Below are 22,272 nucleotides of genomic sequence, written 5' to 3'. Positions count from 1 at the left end.
AGGTAGCTTTTTTGGGCTTTTTTTGGACCTTAAAAGACCTACTCCCTTGCAAAATCATAGTTAAGATTAATAGCAATCATAATTCTAATTGACCCCTCTTGTGTGGCCAACAAGGAAGACTATTTCCCTATTATTATACCTACTCTAATATGAGTGATGTCGCTGGACAAATATTTTCATGTTGGAGTTGTGTACAATAATAACTAATAATTCCCCCATAAAATCATAAAGCTATTTGAGTGCACAAATTCCTACAAATGACAACACAGTGTCCATGTTTGTGGTCTATAAGGTACAGAAATTATGTCTTTCATGGTTTAGCAAAAGAACAAAGAATATGAGCTTGTCATGGCATTGATTCATTTTAGGTAAAACAACAAGACTGAACAAGTTTAGAAATATTTGGCTGGATTGGATGATATTCTCATTTTTTTATATACTCAACATCTTTGGGTTTTTGACTGTTGGTCTTTTGACTATTGATAATGAAAATAACTGTTGCAGCCTGGAATAATACTAACTTGCCCCAAGTTTTCTGTGTGCAATTTGATTTAAAAAAACAACAACAAAAAACTAAAACTATTCAGGTCTTATAACTGGATTTTGACACAGAGTCCCTATTCCAGGTTCGTATTTGATGTTGTACTTCAGTGGTGCAAATTTATAACAAAGTTGTGATTAATCAAATTATGTAGACCCAAATGATGTGGAGTAAACCTGGGCTTTTGGGGACCCTAGGGATCTGGGGTCTCCTGGGGTGTTGCCTGCTTTGCCCAGTTACTAACCCAGCCTTGTGTATTACTCTTCAGTTTTTTAATTCTCTGACTTGATCATTTAACATAACTTCTATCTTGCACCTGCAGTAGGTGTAAGTCCTTGTACATGATCATCAGACATGTTTGTGAGAGGTATTATTATAGAAATTACCCTAAATGTTCCTGCTGTTTACTTGTGCTTATTAAAAAGAAAATCTGTATTCCCTTTGTTTATGTCACAGGAATAAAAAACAAAAGTAAGAATATTTCCATTTGCATCATTTTTTATTGGTTATAACATGTAATGTAATGTAAAAAAAAAAAACAAATCTTCATTTTGCTCAATGCTAAAAATCAACACAGTCAACCAATCAGCTGTTGGGTACTAAAACAGCTCAATAAATAAACTGATAAATAAATAAAGACATAAGTAAATAAATAGAATAATAAATAAATAAACTGCATGTTAGCAAATAATGTAACACACTCTCAGTCTGACAGACAGACAGGTTTCAGTTGGTGGTGAGTAGAGATGAAGCCAGCTGGTCGGCTCTGAATAGATGGATTTTAATTTCCCTCCTGATCAGCTCCCAGGCTGCAGCACTGTGACCCTACAGACAGAAGAATATTATTATTAAAACATAGATAGATAGATAGATAGATAGATAGATAGATAGATAGATAGATAGATAGATAGATAGATAGATAGTGTAGACTTACCATTCGTCCAAGGATATAGCCTGAGAGTCTCTTGAAATACATCTGCAGCTTCTTGTTCTTCTTGTGGCTGTTGCTCCCATTCTAAATGAATAAAAAGTCAAATGATTTAAGAAAATAATTTTTAACATGTCTTACAAAAAGCAGTGTGTAGTCAGGTTCACATTTAAGATGTCTATGAGTTGTTGAGAGAAAAATTCCAAAAACTGAAAACAGATTTGTGTATCAAAATTTTGTTTTTTCTTCTCTCCTCTCCCATTTATTATCTCACACCCCTCAGATTTATCTGGAGACCCTTTGGAGGGGCCCAAACCCTAGGTTGGGAACCACTAGACTAAACTAGCCAACTGTACTTTTGCTTAAGTAGGATTTTTCATGCAGGACTTTTAGTTGTAGTATTGAGTATTTTTACACAGCTGTATTGTTAATTCTAGATCTGAATTCCTCTTCCATCATTCTTATATGTGAGAACAAGTGAGACTATGTTCCTCCACATTTCTGAGACTTACACAGGAGCGCAGACCATCAGCCTGCTGGGTGACAACATTGAGAAAGTCCTCCACTGTCTTCTCCTCCCATGATGTAGAGTTATGAGCCTCCTCAAACAAGGCAGCCGTCTGCTCCAGAATCTGCACCACGAAACCAAGACGCTCCCCAACCTGGAAGAAGAAGAAGAAGAAGACGATCAATCACAGATTGCTACAGACAATAAACAATTCATACAGTATATTATATTTTGCAATTACAATTGCAGTGGTTAAAAGCTGAGGATGACTTACTGATGCTTTGGACGCCTGGGTGTACAGATCATGAGGGAAGGCCACCTCCAGTTCAGCATCCTCAGTGGTGTTGGTGGAATTATTAGCCTGCATCACACACAAACAAATCGTGTGTTAAAGTATAGAAAATTAAGTAAAGTGAGTCCATTTAGATGATTAAATCAATATAAACAACATTTCAAAAAGCACACTTACCATCGTATCCAGTAGCTCCAAAGAGTTTTCAGTGTGCTGTCTGAATTTATGACCCAACCATCTGCAGCTCAGCGAGGATCCTGCGCTGTACAGACTGAGGAGCAGACAAGCAGACAAAATCCTGTTCATCATCTTTAAAAAGGTATAATTTGCTTTTGTGTGGAGCAAATTCAGATGTGTCCTGGTGATCTGTTTGAGCAAGCAAACCTGCAGCGCCTTATTTAAAGGAGTGAGCACCTTTTTCATTTTCCAAACACCTGTGGGAAACACTTGTGTGACTTTCACGCGGTTAAATGGTCAAAATCGGAACAACGTGTCACACATTTCAGATTTGAATTTGCGTCCGTATGAAAGATTTATCCCACAATAAATAACTATTACAGCTAAGTTAAAATATCACGCCTGTTACGTATTAAAAAAGACTGAACTCTATATTAACACCAAAGACAATGCATGTTATAGAATACCTAAAAAAACATAAAATCAAACACAGTTCACTATTGATAACATTGGAAAAGCTCAGTATTCGATATGGGAAATTATGTGATTATCATTTTTCAAGGGCAAATAATAATAATAATAAAAGTTAAAATATGACGCCTGGTACATACACTGCAACAATTGTTCAAGGATGGTTTGAGGAACATGACAAAGACTTCAAGGTGATTTTTTCAAAAGTCTATAAGGACAAGAGATGTGAATCAAATTAGACTATTAATACTCTGCAGTTGACTGTATAAGCAGCCACATTCTGATGAAAACAAGCTGAAATGTCACTGATCAGTTATGAATGAGCGTCACTACGCAGCCGCAGTCACACACTGACTTTTCATTTTCTCTTTGTGGGAACTTCCCATTTACTACACTTAATGGACACATTGTAATCACGCTTGTAATTTTATCAATGAATGATTGTTGTTCGTTCACACAGAACTGATGATGCAATTCCAACAATTATCTCTTTTTAATACATTTTCCATCCATTGACCAGCGTGCATAATGAAAGACAGGTGATGACGTCATCAAAACGATGTCTGAAATCTCAGAAATACAAAAACACTGGAAACTAACGAAATTAAATACATAAATAAATGTTCAAATACCCTAAAACCTTTATCAGTGACAGGGATTACATTCAAAGAGAATTAATTTTGGGTGTCCACAAATTTCTAGACCTACTATTTATAACATTGATTTTATTATTGGTGTTATTACATTTCGATGTATTTTATCATTTTATTATATTATTCTATTCATTGTTGGGTTTTTATTGTATTTTTACATTTCATGTAGAACACTGTGTAACTTGTTTTAAGAAGTGCTATTTAAATAAAGGTATTATTATTATTATTATTCTTACTTGTCCTTGAAAAATCGCACTAATATTCCTATAATAATACCATAATTTCCAATATTGAATTCTGAGTTATTCCAACATTATCATTAGTGAACTGTGTTTGATTTTATGTTTTTTAGGTATTCTATAACATGCATTGTCTTTGGTATTACTATATAGCAGTTTAGTCTTTTTTAACTTTAATATTTTAACTTTACAGTGATATTTACTTATTGTGGGATAAATCTTTCATACTGACACGATATCAAATCTGAAATGTGTAACATGTTATGTTGCGATTTTGACGGCGTGAAAGCCACACAAAGTGTTTCCCGCAGGTGTTTGGAAAATGAAAAAGGTGCGCACTCCTTTAAATGAGGCGCTGCAGGTCTGCTCAAACAGATCACCAGGACACATCTGAATTTGCTCCACACAAAAGCAAATTATACTTTTTAAAAATGATGAACAGGATTGTCTTTGCTTGTCTGCTCCTCAGTCTGTACAGCGCAGGATCCTCGCTGAGCTGCAGATGGTTGGGTCATAAATTCAGACAGCACACTGAAAACTCTTTGGAGCTACTGGATACGATGGTAAGTGTGCTTTTTAAAATGTTGTTTATATTGATTTAATCATCTAAATGAACTCACTTTACTTAATTTTCTATACTTTAACACACGATTTGTTTGTGTGTGATTCAGGCTAATAATTCCACCAACACCACTGAGGATGCTGAACTGGAGGTGGCCTTCCCTCATGATCTGTACACTCAGGCGTCCAAAGCATCAGTAAGTCATCCTCAACTTTTAACCACTGCAATTGTAATTGCAAAATATAATATACTGTATGAATTATTTATTGTCTGTAGTAATCTGTGATTGATCGTCTTCTTCTTCCTCCAGGTTGGGGAGCGTCTTGGTTTCATTGTGCAGATTCTGGAGCAGACGGCTGCCCTGTTTGAGGAGGCTCATAACTCTACATCATGGGAGGAGAAGACAGTGGAGGACTTTCTCAATGTTGTCACCCAGCAGGCTGATGGTCTGCGCTCCTGTGTAAGTCTCAGAAATGTGGAGGAACATAGTCTCACTTGTTCACACATTAAATGATTGGTGATTGATTTTTGCAGTGTTGGAAGAAGAATTCAGATCTTTTACTAATACAGCAATGTAAAAATACTCAATACTACAAGTAACTCAACTCAACCCAACTCATAGACATCTTAAATGTGAGCCTGACTACACACTGCTTTTTGTGAGACAGGTTAAAAACTATTTTCTTAAATCATTTGACTTTTTATTCATTTAGAATGGGAGCAACAGCCACAAGAAGAACAAGAAGCTGCAGATGTATTTCAAGAGACTCTCAGGCCATATCCTTGGACGAATGGTAAGTCTACACTATCTATCTATCTATCTATCTATCTATCTATCTATCTATCTATCTATGTTTTAATAATAATATTCTTCTGTCTGTAGGGTCACAGTGCTGAAGCCTGGGAGCTGATCAGGAGGGAAATTAAAATCCATCTATTCAGAGTCGACCAGCTGGCTTCATCTCTACTCACCACCAACTGAAACCTGTCTGTGTGTCAGACTGAGAGTGTGTTACATTATTTGCTTACATGCAGTTTATTTATTTATTATTCTATTTATTTACTTATGTCTTTATTTATTTATCAGTTTATTTATTGAGCTGTTTTAGTACCCAACAGCTGATTGGTTGATTGTGTTGATTTTTAGCATTGAGCAAAATGAAGAATTTTTTTTTTTACATTACATCCCATGTTTATTTATTTATTTATTTATTTATTTATTCATTCATTCATTCATTCATTCATTCATTCATTTATTCATTTCTCAGTTTATGTATCAGTTTATTTATTTATTTATCAGTTTATTTATTGAATTGTTTGTGTATCAGTTGATTGGTTGATCATGTCTCTGTCTATGTGTTGATTTTTAGCATTGAGCAAAATGAAATGTATTTTTAAAGATTTTTTACATGTTATAGCCAATAAAAAATGATGTAAATGGAAACATTTTTGTTTTGTTTGTTATTCCTGTTGTATAAACAAAGTGAATGCAGATTTTCTTTTTAATGAGCACAAATGCACAACAGGAACATTTAGGGTCATTTCTATAGTAATACCTCTCATTAACATGTCTGATGATCATGTACTTATACTTACACCTACTGTAGGTACAAGATAGAAGTGATGTTAAATGGTCAAGTCAGACAATTAAAACTGAAGAGTAAAACACAAGGCTGGATTATTAACTGGGCAAAGCGAGAGGCCCCAAAAGTTCAGTTTCACTCCACATCATTTGGGTCTACCTAATCTGATTAATCACAAATTTGTTATAAATTCGCACCACTGAAGTGAAATATCAACCACAAACCTGGAAGAGGAACTCTGTGTCCAAATCCAGTTTTATGACCTGAATAGTTTTAGTTTATACCAGTGTATGTGCACTGGAGGCTTCAGCATCAGACTTGTGGAAGTTGTCTACTGGCTCTTGACTGGCTCCAAACTAGTTGTGATGTCACTAATCATATTCAACACTCCCTTAACTCAGATTTAAGGTGAGCACAGAGACACTTTCCCCCTTCGGCTGATGAATGTAAAAACAGCTTCTAGTGTCAAACTCTGCACAAACATCATTCTGCACAGAGAAAATCAAACCTCCAACCAGAGGAACAAGAAGAAAAACACTTTTGACTGGAGGAGGACACTTTTGATAACTGATTAGTTGTTTAGTTTGTTTAATTTTTTAAGCTAAATTCCCAAAATTTCATTGGTACCAACTACTCAACTGTGAATATTTACTAATATTCACAGTTATTTATGATAATAAACTCAACATCTTTGGGTTTTTGACTGTTGTTCAGAAGAAATGAGAACTTTGAAAATGTTAACTTTGCTTCAGTGAATAAAGAATAATGACCATCAGACTGTTTTCTGACATTTTATACTCTGAACAATCGATTATTCAAGAAACTAATTGTCAGACCTATTGATAATGAGAATAACTGTCTGTTGCAGCCTGGAATAACACTAACTTCCAAGTTTTCTGTGTGCAGTTTGATAAAAACAACAATATAAAGTAAAACTATTCAGGTGTTTAAACTGGATTGTGACAGTGAGAGTTCCTCTCCCAGACCAGAGCAAGATGGAGGATGGAGAACCTATCATGGTTGATATTGTACCTCAGTGGTCCAAATTTATAACAAATTTGCCATTAATGAAATGATATGGATCAAACTGGAGGCTTTTGGGGCCCCTGGAGGTCTGCTGTAAGTACTGTTCCATGATCATCAGAACTGATTGTGAGAGGTACGTGTGCATCAGAGCCTGAACAACACCTCACATGTTCCTGCTGTTTGACTTTACTCGTTAATAGAAAATCTGCATCGTCTTTGTTTATGAAACAGGAATAAAAAAACAAGAAAAATATTTCCAACTGCATCGAGAAGTATTATTTGTTTTATTAGGTATAACATGGTATCCCATGTACATACAGGTAAAAAATATATATATTTCATTTTTCTCAATGCTAAAATCAACACATAGAGAGACACATAGTCAACCAATCAACTGATAAATACACAAACAATTAAATAAATAAATAAATACATTATGAATAAATAAATAAATAAATAAATAAACTGCATGTAAACAAATAATTTAACACATTCTCAGTCTGACACACAGACAGGTTTCAGTTGGTGGTGAGTAGAGATGAAGCCAGCTGGTCGACTCTAAATAGATGGATTTTGATTTCCCTCCTGATCAGCTCCCAGGCTTCAGCACTGTGACCCTACAGACAGAAGAATATTATTATTATTATTACAACATGCTGGATGCGTCCAACCACAGTGTCTCACATCTAAGACCAAAGTGAATGGGACAGATAACTTACCATTCGCTTGACGTGGTCTGAGAGAGTGTGGAAATATTTGGTCAGGTCATGGTTTTTCTTCTTGTGGCTGTGACTCCCAATCTACATGAATCAGAAGTAAAATAATTTAGAAAATACATCTTCATTCAAATAAATCTCCATCACACAGTCACAATGGACACATGTAGACAAGATTTCACTGTGACAGAAATATAATTAAATGTAACAGTACATTGCATTAACTCAAGTACTTAAGTAAAGTTTTGAAGTACTTGTACATTACTTGAGTATTCAGATTTTCTGTTACTTTGTAGTTCTACTACACCACAATTCAGAGGGAAATATTGTACTTTATCCTCCATTACATTTTATCTGACAGCTTTAGTTACTTTTTTACTCTTTTGACATGAAATAAGACAAGCTTTATGTAACAGAAGTTTGTTTTTTCTTCTTTCCTTCATAAATTATCATCTCACAGTCCTTCAGATTTATCTGCTGATTCTTATAAAATCCTGAAGATCAAATAATTACAATAAAATGCTGCTTATACACTGATTCATCAGTAATAAGAATGTACTTTATTAAAGAAATTTAATATTGTCACAGCCTGATTTTCTGCAAAACAAGTACTTTTACTTTTACATAATACTTATGTACTTTTACTGAAGTAAAGGATCTGAGTACTTCTTCCAGTACTGGGCTCTACTTACACAGGGACGCAGACCATGAATCTGCCCGTTCACAACAATGACAAAGTCCTCCTCTGTCTTCTTCTGCCATGATGCAGAGCTGTGATCCTTCTTAAACAACTTAGCCAACTCCTTCAGAACCTGCACGATGAAAACAAGACGCTCCCCAGCCTGGAAGGAGGAAATAAACAATCACATATTACATTCATGTCACTTTTTCACAGCTGTGACCACACTTTTCTCTGAGAACAATTGAAGAAAGAAACTTATTTCAGGATGACTCACTGGTGCTTTGGACGCCTGAGTGTACAGACGATGAGGGAAGGCCACCTCCAGTTCAGCATCCTCAGTGGTGTTGGTGGAATTATTAGCCTGAATCACACACAAACAAATCATGTGTTAAAGTACAGACAATGAATTAAAGTGAGTCCATTAAGATAACTCAATCACTGTAAACAACATTTTAAAAAGCACACTTACCATCGTATCCAGTAGCTCCAAAGAGTTTTCAGTGTGCTGTTTGAATTTATGATTCAACCATCTGCAGCTCAGCGAGGATCCTGCGCTGTACAGACTGAGGAGCAGGCAAGCAAAGAAAATCCTGTTGGTCATTTTTAAAAAGGTACAAATTGCTTTTGTGTGGAGTAAATCCAGAGGCTGTGATCTGTGATGGTGATCTGTTTGAGCAGACCTGCAGCGCTTCATTTATAGCAGCGCGCACCTTTTTCATTTTCCAAACACCTGCGGGAAATTCTCAACATGACCTGCGGGTTTGACGCGCTCCAAAAGTCGAAATAAACCACAACACACGTATAATGTCACACATTTCGGATTTAAATTATTGTCCCATTTATTGATTTTCCTTACGTCTTACTGTCTTATAACTTAATAAATGTTAAAGCATATATCTAAAATATCACGCCAGATATTAAAAATATCACAGAGACACGAATATACGTCATAAGAGGCCGCCACGTAGAAAGTTCATATTGTACAATACCTCAGAAATGCATGAAAACAAACATAGCTCATCATTCATCATCATAGCTACATGTAGGGAATATCTGGGGAGCAATAGGAATATTTTTTCGATATTTTACAGTGTTTTGGACATTTGAGGCAAGAAATTGAATGTTTTTATTTCGTTTTGATGCAGTGATCATCTCCCTTTTAATCTGCAGACTGTGCAGTATGAGGGGCAGCCTGAGTGTATTAGGAAACATAATAATAATCATAATCATTTATGAATCATCAATAATCCAGACCGTAGGCGTGTTCGCTGCGTGCTCATACCTGCCACAGGAGTCGAGCGCTCCCCTTAAAGAGAAAATGAAAGTGACGCTCAGTTCATTTTCATACCGCGGTGACAATCACAGCACACGTCTATGAAGAATGACCGGACATATATGGAAGAACTGACGGCATTCCTGGGAATTTCGTCTACATTTATGGTACTAGTAATGTATTAACTTTCCATTTTTTGCTTGTTACACTGTAGCGTGTGTTTGTAGGAAGCATAAGGGGACAAAGGTTGTAATTTGTCTGTGAATTTAATATTCTTTCCTTCTTGTCCCTTTAAAGCGAAAATAATTATGTAGGATATCAAACATGATGGAAAGTTTGTTCACAAAATTTTGTCTAAATGTTTTCTTTTTAACGATATATGTGATTTTTAAGATATGTTTATTCTCCTTTTTATTTATTTCATTTGGAATAATAACTGGGCATTCAGGGGACTGATTGGACATAATGTATTTTAAGTGTCCTTACTGTATAACACTGTAGGTCTATACTGGAAGAGATGTTTTATGTTGTTTTTTAGGAAGTTGCCAGTACTGGAGGAAGTATTCAGACTCTTTGATAAAAGCAGCACATCCACAGTGTAAAAATACTTAAAAATAAGTTGTACAAGAAGTACATTTACTCAAGTGCTGCACTCAAGTAAAGGATATGAATACTTCTTCTTGCCATATCATTTCATTAATGGCAAATTTGTTATAAATTTGGACCACTGAAGTACAATATCAACCATGACAGGTCCTCCATCCTCCATCTTGCTCTGGTCTGGGAGAGGAACTCTCACTGTCACAATCCAGTTTAAACACCTGAATAGTTTTACTTTATATTGTTGTTTTTATCAAACTGGACACAGAAAACTTGGAAGTTAGTATTATTCCAGGCTGCAACGGACAGTTATTCTCATTATCAATAGGTCTGACAATTAGTTTCTTGAATAATCGATTGTTCAGTGTGTAAAATGTCAGAAAACAGTCTGATGGTCATTATTCTTTATTCACTGAAGCAAAGTTAACATTTTCAAAGTTCTCATTTCTTCTGAACAACAGTCAAAAACCCAAAGATGTTGAGTTTATTATCATAAATAACTGTGAATATTAGTAAATATTCACAGTTGAGTAGTTGGTACCAATGAAATTTTGGGAATTTAGCTTAAAAAATTAAAGAAATTAAACAACTAATCAGTTATCAAAAGTGTCCTCCTCCAGTCAAAAGTGTTTTTCTTCTTGTTCCTCTGGTTGGAGGTTTGATTTTCTCTGTGCAGAATGATGTTTGTGCAGAGTTTGACACTAGAAGCTGTTTTTACATTCATCAGCCGAAGGGGGAAAGTGTCTCTGTGCTCACCTTAAATCTGAGTTAAGGGAGTGTTGAATATGATTAGTGACATCACAACTAGTTTGGAGCCAATCAAGAGCCAGTAGACAACTTACACAAGTCTGATGCTGAAGCCTCCAGTGCACATACACTGGTATGAACTAAAACTATTCAGGTCATAAAACTGGATTTGGACACAGAGTTCCTCTTCCAGGTTCATGGTTGACATTTTACTTCAGTGGTGTGAATTTATAACAAATTTGTGATTAATCAGATTAGGTAGACCCAAATGATGTGGAGTAAACCAGGAATTTTGGGGCCTCTCGATTTGCTCAGTTAATAATCCAGCCTTGTGTTTTACTCTTCAGATTTAATTGTCTGATTTGACCATTTAACATCACTTCTATCTTGCACTTACAGTAGGTGTAAGTACTGGTACATGATCATCAGACATGTTAATGAGAGGTATTACTATAGAAATTACCCTAAATGTGTATTTGTGCTTATTAAAAAGAAAATCTGCATTCCTTTTGTTTATACAACAGGAATAAAAAACAAAACAAAAATATTTCCATATACATCATTTTTTATTGGCTGTAAAAATGTATGACATGTAAAAAAATTAATGACATGTAAAAAATCTTTAAAAATACATTTCATTTTGCTCAACACTAAAAATCAACACATAGAAAGATACATGATCAACCAATCAACTGATATGCAAACAATTCATTAAATAAACTGATAAATAAATAAATAAACTGATAAATAAACTGATAAATAAATAAATAAATAAACTGCATGTAAACAAATAATTTAACACATTCTCAGTCTGACACTGACAGGTTTCAGTTGTTGGTGAGTAGAGATGAAGCCAGCTGGTCGACTCTGAATAGATGCATTTTGATTTCCCTCCTGATCAGCTCCCACGCTTCAGCACTGTGACCCTACAGACAGAAGAATATTATTAATGTGTGATTGCTGAAAGCAACATTCTCACTCTTTATTCTTATTCCGTCTTCCATACGTTTTTTTCCACGTTTCAACTGCTGCATACTTTGTGTTATAAAAACCATTCAACTGTCAATCTGTGCAACTCATTCAGCAGATGTGTGCTGGTATTTTTCTGAAATGTAACATATTTCAGCGATTTTATATAATTTTTTAAAACATTAAAATTTATAAAGGCAGTCTATGGGACGAACCATCCAACTGAGTTTGAACCTTGGTCACTTTGACACTCAACTGCTCGGAAGTCCCTTATCGTATAGACACCATTCAAACTGTAAAATGTTCACAAAACTTTGAACTTTCAAAGTTACCAGATTGTTTAGTGATATCTTTTGTAGTTTTTCAGCAATTTAAGCCCAAAGTCAGGGGTTTTTCAGACTTTTTCAGGTCTCACCAGTGTGTCATGTGATCAGGCACAGTGGAGAGCACAGATAATTTTAGACCAGAAATATTTTTCTAAACTGCTGTCACTCCCACAATTTTAACTCCTCAAGCACATATCTTGCCTCAGTATGTTGCCACAAGCCCCCTCTCTCTCAAAATGTAAATACATTTTCATCGTCAAAATGGAGATTTTTTCCACTCATTACTGGCAATGTCTGTTGGCTCAGTGGTTTAGAACACTGTCCTCATGATCAGCTACCCCTTAGATGACAAGGTTGTGTGTTCGATGCCTGTTTACTGCAGTGCTCCCTATAATATTGCTCTCATGTACAAAGTTGCTTCACATCTTTATCCTGTACCATAATTCAATTCCACTCTAGCTTACCTCAACATTATTACCTAAAATGTGGATTGCTATTCTTGTTAAATACATCTTTTCTGATTCTCTAAGTCCTGTCTGAGTAGTCCAGTGGTTTAAGTTCATGTCACTTCTCAAATCCTTTTAGATCCAAAGGTTGTGAGTTTGAGCGCTGCTTAGGGCAGAACTCAGTAGAGTTGAAGGATGAAGGAGTCCAGGTGATGTCAATCTGCTTAATGAGCTGAGCCTAACTGCTTTTTTGTTAATTTCATGCAATTGACAGGCTAAATACCAGAATCTGGCCTGACATTACTGTGTGACATGTTATCTCAGTGCATAGCATGTCTGTTTTATAAACATGAGGGTGTAGGTTCAATTCCACCCATTGCTGATTTTAATATTGGTAGATTTTTCAATAGTGTTGAGCTTCCAGTTATGCAATCTAAATTCGCTTTCAGCAATCACACGCAATTTCTACAGAAATGGCATTTTCTAGTTATTATTACAACATGCTGGATGCGTCCAACCACAGTGTCTCACATCTAAGACCAAAGTGAATGGGACAGATAACTTACCATTCGCTTGACGTGGTCTGAGAGAGTGTGGAAATATTTGGTCAGGTCATGGTTTTTCTTCTTGTGGCTGTGACTCCCAATCTAGATGAATCAGAAGCAAAATAATTTAGAAAATACGTCTTCATTCAAATAAATCTCCATCACACAGTCACAATGGACACATGTAGACGGGATTTCACTGTGACAGAAATATAATTAAATGTAACAGTACATTGCATTAATTAAAGTACTTAAGTACAGTTTTGAAGTACTTGTACGTTACTTGAGTATTTAATTTTTCTGTTACTTTGTAGTTCTACTACACCACAATTCAGAGGAAAATAATGTACTTTATCCTCCATTACCTTTTATCTGACAGCTTTAGTTACTTTTTTTACTCTTTTGACATGAAATAAGACAAGCTTTATGTAACAGAAGTTTGTTTTTCTTCTTTCCTTCACAAATTATCATCTCACAGTCCTTCAGATTTATCTGCTGATTCTTATAAAATCCTGAAGATCAAATAACTACAATAAAATGCTGCTTATACACTGATTCATCAGTAATAATAATGTACTTTATTAAACAAATTTAATATTGTCACAGCCTGATTTTCTGCAAAACAAGTACTTTTCCTGAAGCAAAGGCTCTGAGTACTTCTTCCAGTACTGGGCTCTACTTACACAGGGACGCAGACCATGAATCTGCCCGTTCACAACAATGACAAAGTCCTCCTCTGTCTTCTTCTGCCATGATGCAGAGCTGTGATCCTTCTTAAACAACTTAGCCAACTCCTTCAGAACCTGCACGATGAAAACAAGACGCTCCCCAGCCTGGAAGGAGGAAACAAAACAATCACATATTACATTCATGTCACTTTTTCACAGCTGTGACCACACTTTTCTCTGAGAACAATTGAAGAAAGAAACTTATTTCAGGATGACTTACTGATGCTTTGGACGCCTGAGTGTACAGACGATGAGGGAAGGCCACCTCCAGTTCAGCATCCTCAGTGGTGTTGGTGGAATTATTAGCCTGCATCACACACAAACAAATCATGTGTTAAAGTACAGACAATAAATTAAAGTGAGTCCATTAAGATAACTCAATCACTGTAAACAGCATTTTAAAAAGCACACTTACCATCGTATCCAGTAGCTCCAAAGAGTTTTCAGTGTGCTGTTTGAATTTATGACTCAACCATCTGCAACTCAGCGAGGATCCTGCGCTGTACAGACTGAGGAGCACACAAGCAAAGAAAATCCTGTTCATCATTTTTAAAAAGGTATAATTTGCTTTTGTGAAGCGCAAATTCAGATGAGTCCTGGTGATCTGTTTGAGCAGACCTGCAGCGCCTCATTTATATCAGTGCGCACCTTTTTCATTTTCCAAACACCTGCGGGAAACACTTGTGTGACTTCACGCGGTTCAAAGGTCAAAATAAACATAAACATAACAACATGTTACACATTTCAAATTTGATATTGCGTCAGTATGAAAGATTTATCCCACAATAAATAAATATCACAGCAAAGTTAAAATAACACGCCTGGTACGAATGAAAAAAGAGTAAACTGCTATATAGTAATACCAAAGACAATGCATGTAATAGAATACCTAAAAACATGAAATCAAACACAGTCAACTGTTGATGAATTGATTGGAATATCTCAGTATTCGATATGCGAAATTATGGTATTATTATAGGAATATTATTGTGATTTTTCAAGGGCAACTAATAATAATAATACCTTTATTTATATATTTATATAGCACTTTTAAAACAAGTTACAAAGTGTTCTACATAAAATGAAAAAATACGATAAAAACCCAACAATGAATTGAATAATATAATAAAATGATAAAATACATCGAAATGTAATAACACCAATAATAAAATCAATGTTATAAATAGTAGGTCTAGAAATTTGTGGACACCCAAAATTAATTCTCCTTGAATGTAATCCCTGTCACTGATAAAGGTTTTAGGATATTTGAACATTTATTTATGTATTTAATTTCGTTAGTTTACAGTGTTTTTGTCTTTTTGAGATTTCAGGCATCGTTTTTTTGATGACGTCATCACCTCTCTTTCAGTCTGCACGCTGGTCAATGAGATGGAAAATGTATTATAAAGAGATAATTGTTGGAATTACATCATGTGTGGACTAGCAATAATCAGTCTGTGTCCACTCAGTGTAGTAAATGGGAAGTTCCCACAAAGAGAAAATGAAAGTCAGTGTGTGACTGCGGCTGCGCGGTGACGCTCATTCATAACTGATCAGTAACATTTCAGCTTGTTTTCATCAGAATGTGGCTGTTTATACAGTAAACTGCAGAGTATTAATAGTCTAATTTGATTCACATCTCTTGTCCTTATAGACTTTTGAAAAAACACACACACAATACAATAAAAACAACGTGCTACAAACCACAAATGAAAATACTAATTAGAATAAAACTACCATAGAAATAAAACACAATCAATAAATGCTGGTTACTTTTCAGACTCTTCATGATGTACATGACAAATATAATAGGCTACTAGTCTGTAAAATGAAAAGGTGAAGGAGAATCCTCCTTCAATAGGCTTCCTGGTTCTCACAAACCACCGATCAGCCACAACATTAAACCCACCTGCCTAATATTGTTTAGATCCCCCTCGTGCAGCCAAAACAGCTTTGACCCACCGAGTCATGGACTCCACAAGACCTCTGAAGGTGTCCTCTGGTATCTGGAGCCAGGACGTTAACAGCAGATCCTTAAAGTCCTGTAAATTCTTTCTTTGTCATGTTCCTCAAACCATTCCTGAATAATTGTTGCACTGTATGTACCAGGCGTCATATTTTAACTTTTATTATTATTATTAGTTGCCCTTGAAAAATCGCATTAATATTCCTTTAATATTCCCATAATTTCCAATATCGAAACTGAGTCATTCCAATATTATCAACAGTAAACTGTGTTTGATTTGATGTTTTTTTTTAGGTATTCTATAACATGCATTGTCTTTGGTATTACTATATAGCAGTTTACTCTTTTTTCATTCGTACCAGGCGTGTTATTTTAACTTTGCTGTGATATTTATTTATTGTGGGATAAATCTTTCATACTGACGCAATGTCAAATCTGAAATGTGTAACATGTTGTTATGTTTATGTTTATTTTGACCTTTGAACCGCGTGAAGTCACACAAGTGTTTCCCGCAGGTGTTTGGAAAATGAAAAAGGTGCGCACTGATATAAATGAGGCGCTGCAGGTCTGCTCAAACAGATCACCAGGACTCATCTGAATTTGCGCTTCACAAAAGCAAATTACACCTTTTTAAAAATGATGAACAGGATTTTCTTTGCTTGTGTGCTCCTCAGTCTGTACAGCGCAGGATCCTCGCTGAGCTGCAGATGGTTGAGTCATAAATTCAAACAGCACACTGAAAACTCTTTGGAGCTACTGGATACGATGGTAAGTGTGCTTTTTAAAATGTTGTTTACAGTGATTTATTTATCTTAATGGACTCACTTTAATTCATTGTTTATACTTTAACACATGATTTGTTTGTGTGTGATTCAGGCTAATAATTCCACCAACACCACTGAGAATGCTGAACTGGAGGTGGCCTTCCCTCATGATCTGTACACTCAGGCGTCCAAAGCATCAGTAAGTCATCCTGAAATAAGTTTCTTTCTTCAATTGTTTTTAGAGAAAAGTGTGGTCACAGCTGTGAAAAAGTGACATGAATGTAATATGCGATTGTTTATTTCCTCATTCCAGGCTGGGGAGCGTCTTGTTTTCATCGTGCAGGTTCTGAAGGAGTTGGCTAAGTTGTTTAAGAAGGATCACAGCTCTGCATCATGGCAGAAGAAGACAGAGGAGGACTTTGTCATTGTTGTGAACGGGCAGATTCATGGTCTGCGTCCCTGTGTAAGTAGAGCCCAGTACTGGAAGAAGTACTCACATCCTTTACTTCAGTAAAAGTCCTGCTTTTAAAATTCTACTTCAGTAAAAGTACATAAGTATTATGTAAAAGTAAAAGTACTTGTTTTGCAGAAAATCAGGCTGTGACAATATTAGATTTCTTTAATAAAGTACATTATTATTACTGATGAATCAGTGTATAAGCAGCATTTTATTGTAATCATTTGATCTTCAGGATTTTATAAGAATCAGCAGATAAATCTGAAGGACTGTGAGATGATAATTCAAAAAAAGAGTAAAAACAATGTAACTAAAGCTGTCGACTAAAATGTAATGGAGCATAAAGTATAATATTTTCCTCTGAATTGTGGTGTAGTAGAACTACAAAGCAGCAGAAAAATTAAATACTCAAGTAGCGTACAAGTACTTCAAACCTGTACTTAAGTACTTGAGTTAATGCAATGTACTGTTACATTTAATTATATTTCTGTCACAGTGAAATCCTGTCTACATGTGTCCATTGTGACTGTGTGATGGAGATTTATTTGAATGAAGACGTATTTTCTAAATTATTTTACTTCTGATTCATGTAGATTGGGAGTCACAGCCACAAGAAGAAAAACCATGACCTGACCAAATATTTCCACACTCTCTCAGACCACGTCAAGCGAATGGTAAGTTATCTGTCCCATTCACTTTGGTCTTAGATGTGAGACACTGTGGTTGGACGCATCCAGCATGTTGTAATAATAATAATAATATTCTTCTGTCTGTAGGGTCACAGTGCTGAAGCCTGGGAGCTGATCAGGAGGGAAATCAAAATCCATCTATTCAGAGTCGACCAGCTGGCTTCATCTCTACTCACCAACAACTGAAATCTGTCTGTGTGTTAGACTGAGAATGTGTTAAATTATTTAATTACATGCAGTTTATTTATTTATTCATAATGTATTTATTTATTTATTGAATTGTTTGTGTATTTATCAGTTGATTGGTTGACTATGTGTCTCTCTATGTGTTGATTTTAGCATTGAGAAAAATGAAATATATATATTTTTTTATCTGTATGTACCTTTACCATATTATAGCTAATAAAACAAATAATACTTCTCGATGCCGTTGGAAATATTTTTGTTGTTTTTTTATTCCTGTTCCATAAACAAAGATGATGCAGATTTTCTATTAATGAGTAAAGTCAAACAGCAGGAACATGTGAGGTGTTGTTCAGGATCTGATGCACACGTACCTCTCACAAACAGTTCTGATGATCATGGAACAGTACTTACAGCAGACCTCCAGGGGCCCCAAAAGCCTCCAGTTTGATCCATATCATTTCATTAATGGCAAATTTGTTATAAATTTGGACCACTGAGGTACAATATCAACCATGACAGGTCCTCCATCCTCCATCTTGCTCTGGTCTGGAAGAGGAACTCTCACTGTCACAATCCAGTTTAAACACCTGAATAGTTTTACTTTATATTGTTGTTTTTATCAAACTGCACACAGAAAACTTGGAAGTTAGTGTTATTCCAGGCTGCAACGGACAGTTATTCTCATTATCAGTAGGTCTGACAGTTAGTTTCTTGAATAATCGATTGTTCAGAGTATAAAATGTCAGAAAACAGTCTGATGGTCATAATTCTTCATTCACTGAAGCAAAGTTAACATTTTCAAAGTTCTCATTTCTTCTGAACAACAGTCAAAAACCCAAAGATGTTGAGTTTATTATCATAAATAACTGTGAATATTAGTAAATATTTACAGTTGAGTAGTTGGTACCAATGAAATTTTGGGAGTTTAGCTTAAAAAATTAAACAAACTAAACAACTAATCAGTTATCAAAAGTGTCCTCCTCCAGTCAAAAGTGTTTTTCTTCTTGTTCCTCTGGTTGGAGGTTTGATTTTCTCTGTGCAGAATGATGTTTGTGCAGAGTTTGACACTAGAAGCTGTTTTTACATTCATCAGCCGAAAGGGGAAAGTGTCTCTGTGCTCACCTTAAATCTGAGTTAAAGGAGTGTTCAATATGATTAGTGACATCACAACTAGTTTGGAGCCAATCAAGAGCCAGTAGACAACTTACACAAGTCTGATGCTGAAGCCTCCAGTGCACATACACTGGTATAAACTAAAACTATTCAGGTCATAAAACTGGATTTGGACACAGAGTCTCTCTTCCAGGTTCGTGGTTGATATTTCACTTCAGTGGTGCGAATTTATAACAAATTTGTGATTAATCAGATTAGATAGACCCAAATGATGTGGAGTGAAACTGAACTTTTGGGGCCTCTTGCTTTGCCCAGTTAATAATCCAGCCTTGTGTTTTACTCTTCAGTTTTCATTGTATGACTTGACCATTTAACATCACTTCTATCTTGTACCTACAGTAGGTGTAAGTACTGGTACATGATCATCAGACATGTTAATGAGAGGTATTACTATAGAAATTACCCTAAATGTTCCTGTTGTGTATTTGTGCTTATTAAAAAGAAAATCTGCATTCACTTTGTTTATACAACAGGAATAACAAACAAAACAAAAATGTTTCCATTTACATCATTTTTTATTGGCTATAACATGTAAAAAATCTTTAAAAATACATTTCATTTTGCTCAACGCTAAAAATCAACACATAGGAAGATACATGATCAACCAATCAACTGATACACAAACAATTCAATAAATAAACTGATAAATAAATAGATAAACTGATACATAAACTGAGAAATCAATAAATGAATAAATAAATGAATAAATGAATGAATGAATAAATAAATAAATAAATAAATAAATAAATAAATAAATAAACATGGGATGTAATGTAAAAAAAAAAATTCTTCATTTTGCTCAATACTAAAAATCAACACAATCAACCAATCAGCTGTTGGTTACTAAAACAACTCAATAAATATACTGATAAATAAATAAAGACATAAGAAAATAAATAGAATAATAAATAAATAAACTGCATGTAAACAAATAATTTAACACATTCTCAGTCTGACACACAGACAGGTTTCAGTTGTTGGTGAGTAGAGATGAAGCCAGCTGGTCGACTCTGAATAGATGGATTTTGATTTCCCTCCTGATCAGCTCCCAGGCTTCAGCACTGTGACCCTACAGACAGAAGAATATTATTATTATTATTACAACATGCTGGATGCGTCCAACCACAGTGTCTCACATCTAAGACCAAAGTGAATGGGACAGATAACTTACCATTCGCTTGACGTGGTCTGAGAGAGTGTGGAAATATTTGGTCAGGTCATCGTTTTTCTTCTTGTGGCTGTGACTCCCAATCTACATGAATCAGAAGTAAAATAATTTAGAAAATACATCTTCATTCAAATAAATCTCCATCACACAGTCACAATGGACACATGTAGACAGGATTTCACTGTGACAGAAATATAATTAAATGTAACAGTACATTGCATTTACTTAAGTACTTAAGTACAGTTTTGAAGTATTTGTACGTTACTTGAGTATTCAGATTTTCTGTTACTTTGTAGTTCTACTACACCACAATTCAGAGGGAAATATTATACTTTATCCTCCATTACATTTTATCTGACAGCTTTAGTTACCTTTTTACTCTTTGGACATGAAATAAGACAAGCTTTATGTAACAGAAGTTTGTTTTTTCTTCTTTCCTTCATAAATTATCATCTCACAGTCCTTCAGATTTATCTGCTGATTCTTATAAAATCCTGAAGATCAAACAATTACAATAAAATGCTGCTTATACACTGATTCATCAGTAATAATAATGTACTTTATTAAAGAAATTTAATATTGTCACAGCCTGATTTTCTGCAAAACAAGTGCTTTTACTGAAGCAAAGGATGTGAGTACTTCTTCCAGTACTGGGCTCTACTTACACAGGGACGCAGACCATGAATCTGCCCGTTCACAACAATGACAAAGTCCTCCTCTGTCTTCTTCTGCCATGATGCAGAGCTGTGATCCTTCTTAAACAACTTAGCCAACTCCTTCAGAACCTGCACGATGAAAACAAGACGCTCCCCAGCCTGGAATGAGGAAATAAACAATCACATATTACATTCATGTCACTTTTTCACAGCTGTGACCACACTTTTCTCTAAAAACAATCGAAGAAAGAAACTTATCTCAGGATGACTTACTGATGCTTTGGACGCCTGAGTGTACAGACGATGGGGGAAGGCCACCTCCAGTTCAGCATCCTCAGTGGTGTTGGTGGAATTATTAGCCTGCATCACACACAAACAAATCATGTGTTAAAGTACAGACAATGAATTAAAGTGAGTCCATTAAGATAACTAAATCAATGTAAACAACATTTTAAAAAGCACACTTACCATCGTATCCAGTAGCTCCAAAGAGTTTTCAGTGTGCTGTCTGAATTTATGACTCAACCATCTGCAGCTCAGCGAGGATCCTGCGCTGTACAGACTGAGGAGCAGGCAAGCAAAGAAAATCCTGTTGGTCATTTTTAAAAAGGTACAAATTGCTTTTGTGTGGAGTAAATCCAGAGGTTGTGATCTGTGATGGTGATCTGTTTGAGCAGACCTGCAGCGCTTCATTTATAGCAGCGCGCACCTTTTTCATTTTCCAAACACCTGCGGGAAATTCTCAACATGACCTGCGGGTTTGACGCGCTCCAAAAGTCGAAATAAACCACAAAACACGTATAATGTCACACATTTCGGATTTAAATTATTGTTATTATGATTTTCCTTACGTCTTACTGTCTTATAACTTAATAAATGTTAAAGCATATATCTAAAATATCACGCCAGATATTAAAAATATCACAGAGACATGAATATACGCCATAAGAGGCCGCCACGTAGAAAGTTCATATTGTACAATACCTCAGAAATGCATGAAAACAAACATAGCTCATCATTCATCATCATAGCTACATGTAAGGAAAATCTGGGGAGCAATAGGAATATTTTTTCGATATTTTACAGTGTTTTGGACATTTGAGGCAAGAAATTGAATGTTTTTATTTCGTTTTGATGCAGTGATCATCTCCCTTTTAATCTGCAGACTGTGCAGTATGAGGGGCAGCCTGAGTGTATTAGG

The 22,272-nt window shown here is 35.4% G+C and overlaps 6 protein-coding genes across 6 annotated transcripts; 2 read left to right on the top strand and 4 right to left on the bottom strand.

Moving 5' to 3' along the window:
* Positions 1–1,103: 1,103 nt before the first annotated feature.
* On the bottom strand, positions 1,104–2,578 carry LOC121887084 (interferon a3-like). Its single transcript, XM_042397639.1, has 5 exons — positions 2,447–2,578; positions 2,252–2,338; positions 1,982–2,131; positions 1,476–1,556; positions 1,104–1,366 (listed from the first exon to the last, which is right to left on the bottom strand). Exons 1-5 carry the CDS (start codon positions 2,576–2,578, stop codon positions 1,268–1,270), a joined length of 549 nt encoding a protein of 182 aa, XP_042253573.1. The 3' UTR covers positions 1,104–1,267.
* A 1,662-nt stretch (positions 2,579–4,240) lies between these two features.
* Positions 4,241–5,353, top strand: LOC121887099 (interferon a3-like). The gene is made up of 5 exons (XM_042397665.1): positions 4,241–4,372; positions 4,481–4,567; positions 4,682–4,831; positions 5,085–5,165; positions 5,255–5,353. The coding sequence occupies exons 1-5, from the start codon at positions 4,241–4,243 to the stop codon at positions 5,351–5,353; spliced, it is 549 nt and encodes a 182-aa protein (XP_042253599.1).
* A 2,145-nt stretch (positions 5,354–7,498) lies between these two features.
* On the bottom strand, positions 7,499–8,979 carry LOC121887100 (interferon a3-like). The gene is made up of 5 exons (XM_042397666.1): positions 8,848–8,979; positions 8,653–8,739; positions 8,389–8,538; positions 7,700–7,780; positions 7,499–7,597 (listed from the first exon to the last, which is right to left on the bottom strand). Exons 1-5 carry the CDS (start codon positions 8,977–8,979, stop codon positions 7,499–7,501), a joined length of 549 nt encoding a protein of 182 aa, XP_042253600.1.
* A 2,807-nt stretch (positions 8,980–11,786) lies between these two features.
* LOC121887281 (interferon a3-like) lies at positions 11,787–14,559 on the bottom strand. Its single transcript, XM_042398007.1, has 5 exons — positions 14,428–14,559; positions 14,233–14,319; positions 13,968–14,117; positions 13,306–13,386; positions 11,787–11,924 (listed from the first exon to the last, which is right to left on the bottom strand). The coding sequence occupies exons 1-5, from the start codon at positions 14,557–14,559 to the stop codon at positions 11,826–11,828; spliced, it is 549 nt and encodes a 182-aa protein (XP_042253941.1). The 3' UTR covers positions 11,787–11,825.
* A 2,055-nt stretch (positions 14,560–16,614) lies between these two features.
* On the top strand, positions 16,615–18,074 carry LOC121887302 (interferon a3-like). The gene is made up of 5 exons (XM_042398032.1): positions 16,615–16,746; positions 16,855–16,941; positions 17,056–17,205; positions 17,793–17,873; positions 17,976–18,074. Exons 1-5 carry the CDS (start codon positions 16,615–16,617, stop codon positions 18,072–18,074), a joined length of 549 nt encoding a protein of 182 aa, XP_042253966.1.
* Positions 18,075–20,217: 2,143 nt separating this feature from the next.
* Positions 20,218–21,781, bottom strand: LOC121887287 (interferon a3-like). Its single transcript, XM_042398012.1, has 5 exons — positions 21,540–21,781; positions 21,345–21,431; positions 21,081–21,230; positions 20,419–20,499; positions 20,218–20,316 (listed from the first exon to the last, which is right to left on the bottom strand). Exons 1-5 carry the CDS (start codon positions 21,762–21,764, stop codon positions 20,218–20,220), a joined length of 642 nt encoding a protein of 213 aa, XP_042253946.1. The 5' UTR covers positions 21,765–21,781.
* Positions 21,782–22,272: the final 491 nt, after the last annotated feature.

This window comes from Thunnus maccoyii, chromosome 20 (genome assembly GCF_910596095.1).
Source record: "Thunnus maccoyii chromosome 20, fThuMac1.1, whole genome shotgun sequence".
In the NCBI taxonomy this organism is placed as follows: domain Eukaryota; kingdom Metazoa; phylum Chordata; class Actinopteri; order Scombriformes; family Scombridae; genus Thunnus; species Thunnus maccoyii.
This window is presented reverse-complemented; position numbering and strand designations above follow the sequence as displayed.

Coding starts and splice junctions, on each gene's coding strand:
- LOC121887099 (XM_042397665.1), top strand. CDS start 4,241: ATGATGAACAGGATTGTCTTTGCTTGTCTGCTCCTCAGTCTGTACAGC. Junction 4,832..5,084: donor CTGATGGTCTGCGCTCCTGT/GTAAGTCTCAGA, acceptor TTATTCATTTAG/AATGGGAGCAACAGCCACAA. Junction 5,166..5,254: donor GCCATATCCTTGGACGAATG/GTAAGTCTACAC, acceptor TTCTGTCTGTAG/GGTCACAGTGCTGAAGCCTG.
- LOC121887281 (XM_042398007.1), bottom strand. CDS start 14,559: ATGATGAACAGGATTTTCTTTGCTTGTGTGCTCCTCAGTCTGTACAGC. Junction 14,118..14,232: donor CTCAGGCGTCCAAAGCATCA/GTAAGTCATCCT, acceptor TCCTCCTTCCAG/GCTGGGGAGCGTCTTGTTTT. Junction 13,387..13,967: donor TTCATGGTCTGCGTCCCTGT/GTAAGTAGAGCC, acceptor TGATTCATCTAG/ATTGGGAGTCACAGCCACAA.
- LOC121887302 (XM_042398032.1), top strand. CDS start 16,615: ATGATGAACAGGATTTTCTTTGCTTGTGTGCTCCTCAGTCTGTACAGC. Junction 17,206..17,792: donor TTCATGGTCTGCGTCCCTGT/GTAAGTAGAGCC, acceptor TGATTCATGTAG/ATTGGGAGTCACAGCCACAA. Junction 17,874..17,975: donor CAGACCACGTCAAGCGAATG/GTAAGTTATCTG, acceptor TTCTGTCTGTAG/GGTCACAGTGCTGAAGCCTG.
- LOC121887287 (XM_042398012.1), bottom strand. CDS start 21,764: ATGAAGCGCTGCAGGTCTGCTCAAACAGATCACCATCACAGATCACAA. Junction 21,432..21,539: donor TGGAGCTACTGGATACGATG/GTAAGTGTGCTT, acceptor TGTGTGATGCAG/GCTAATAATTCCACCAACAC. Junction 20,317..20,418: donor CAGACCACGTCAAGCGAATG/GTAAGTTATCTG, acceptor TTCTGTCTGTAG/GGTCACAGTGCTGAAGCCTG.
- LOC121887100 (XM_042397666.1), bottom strand. CDS start 8,979: ATGACCAACAGGATTTTCTTTGCTTGCCTGCTCCTCAGTCTGTACAGC. Junction 8,740..8,847: donor TGGAGCTACTGGATACGATG/GTAAGTGTGCTT, acceptor TGTGTGATTCAG/GCTAATAATTCCACCAACAC. Junction 7,598..7,699: donor CAGACCACGTCAAGCGAATG/GTAAGTTATCTG, acceptor TTCTGTCTGTAG/GGTCACAGTGCTGAAGCCTG.
- LOC121887084 (XM_042397639.1), bottom strand. CDS start 2,578: ATGATGAACAGGATTTTGTCTGCTTGTCTGCTCCTCAGTCTGTACAGC. Junction 2,132..2,251: donor CCCAGGCGTCCAAAGCATCA/GTAAGTCATCCT, acceptor TTCTTCTTCCAG/GTTGGGGAGCGTCTTGGTTT. Junction 1,367..1,475: donor GCTATATCCTTGGACGAATG/GTAAGTCTACAC, acceptor TTCTGTCTGTAG/GGTCACAGTGCTGCAGCCTG.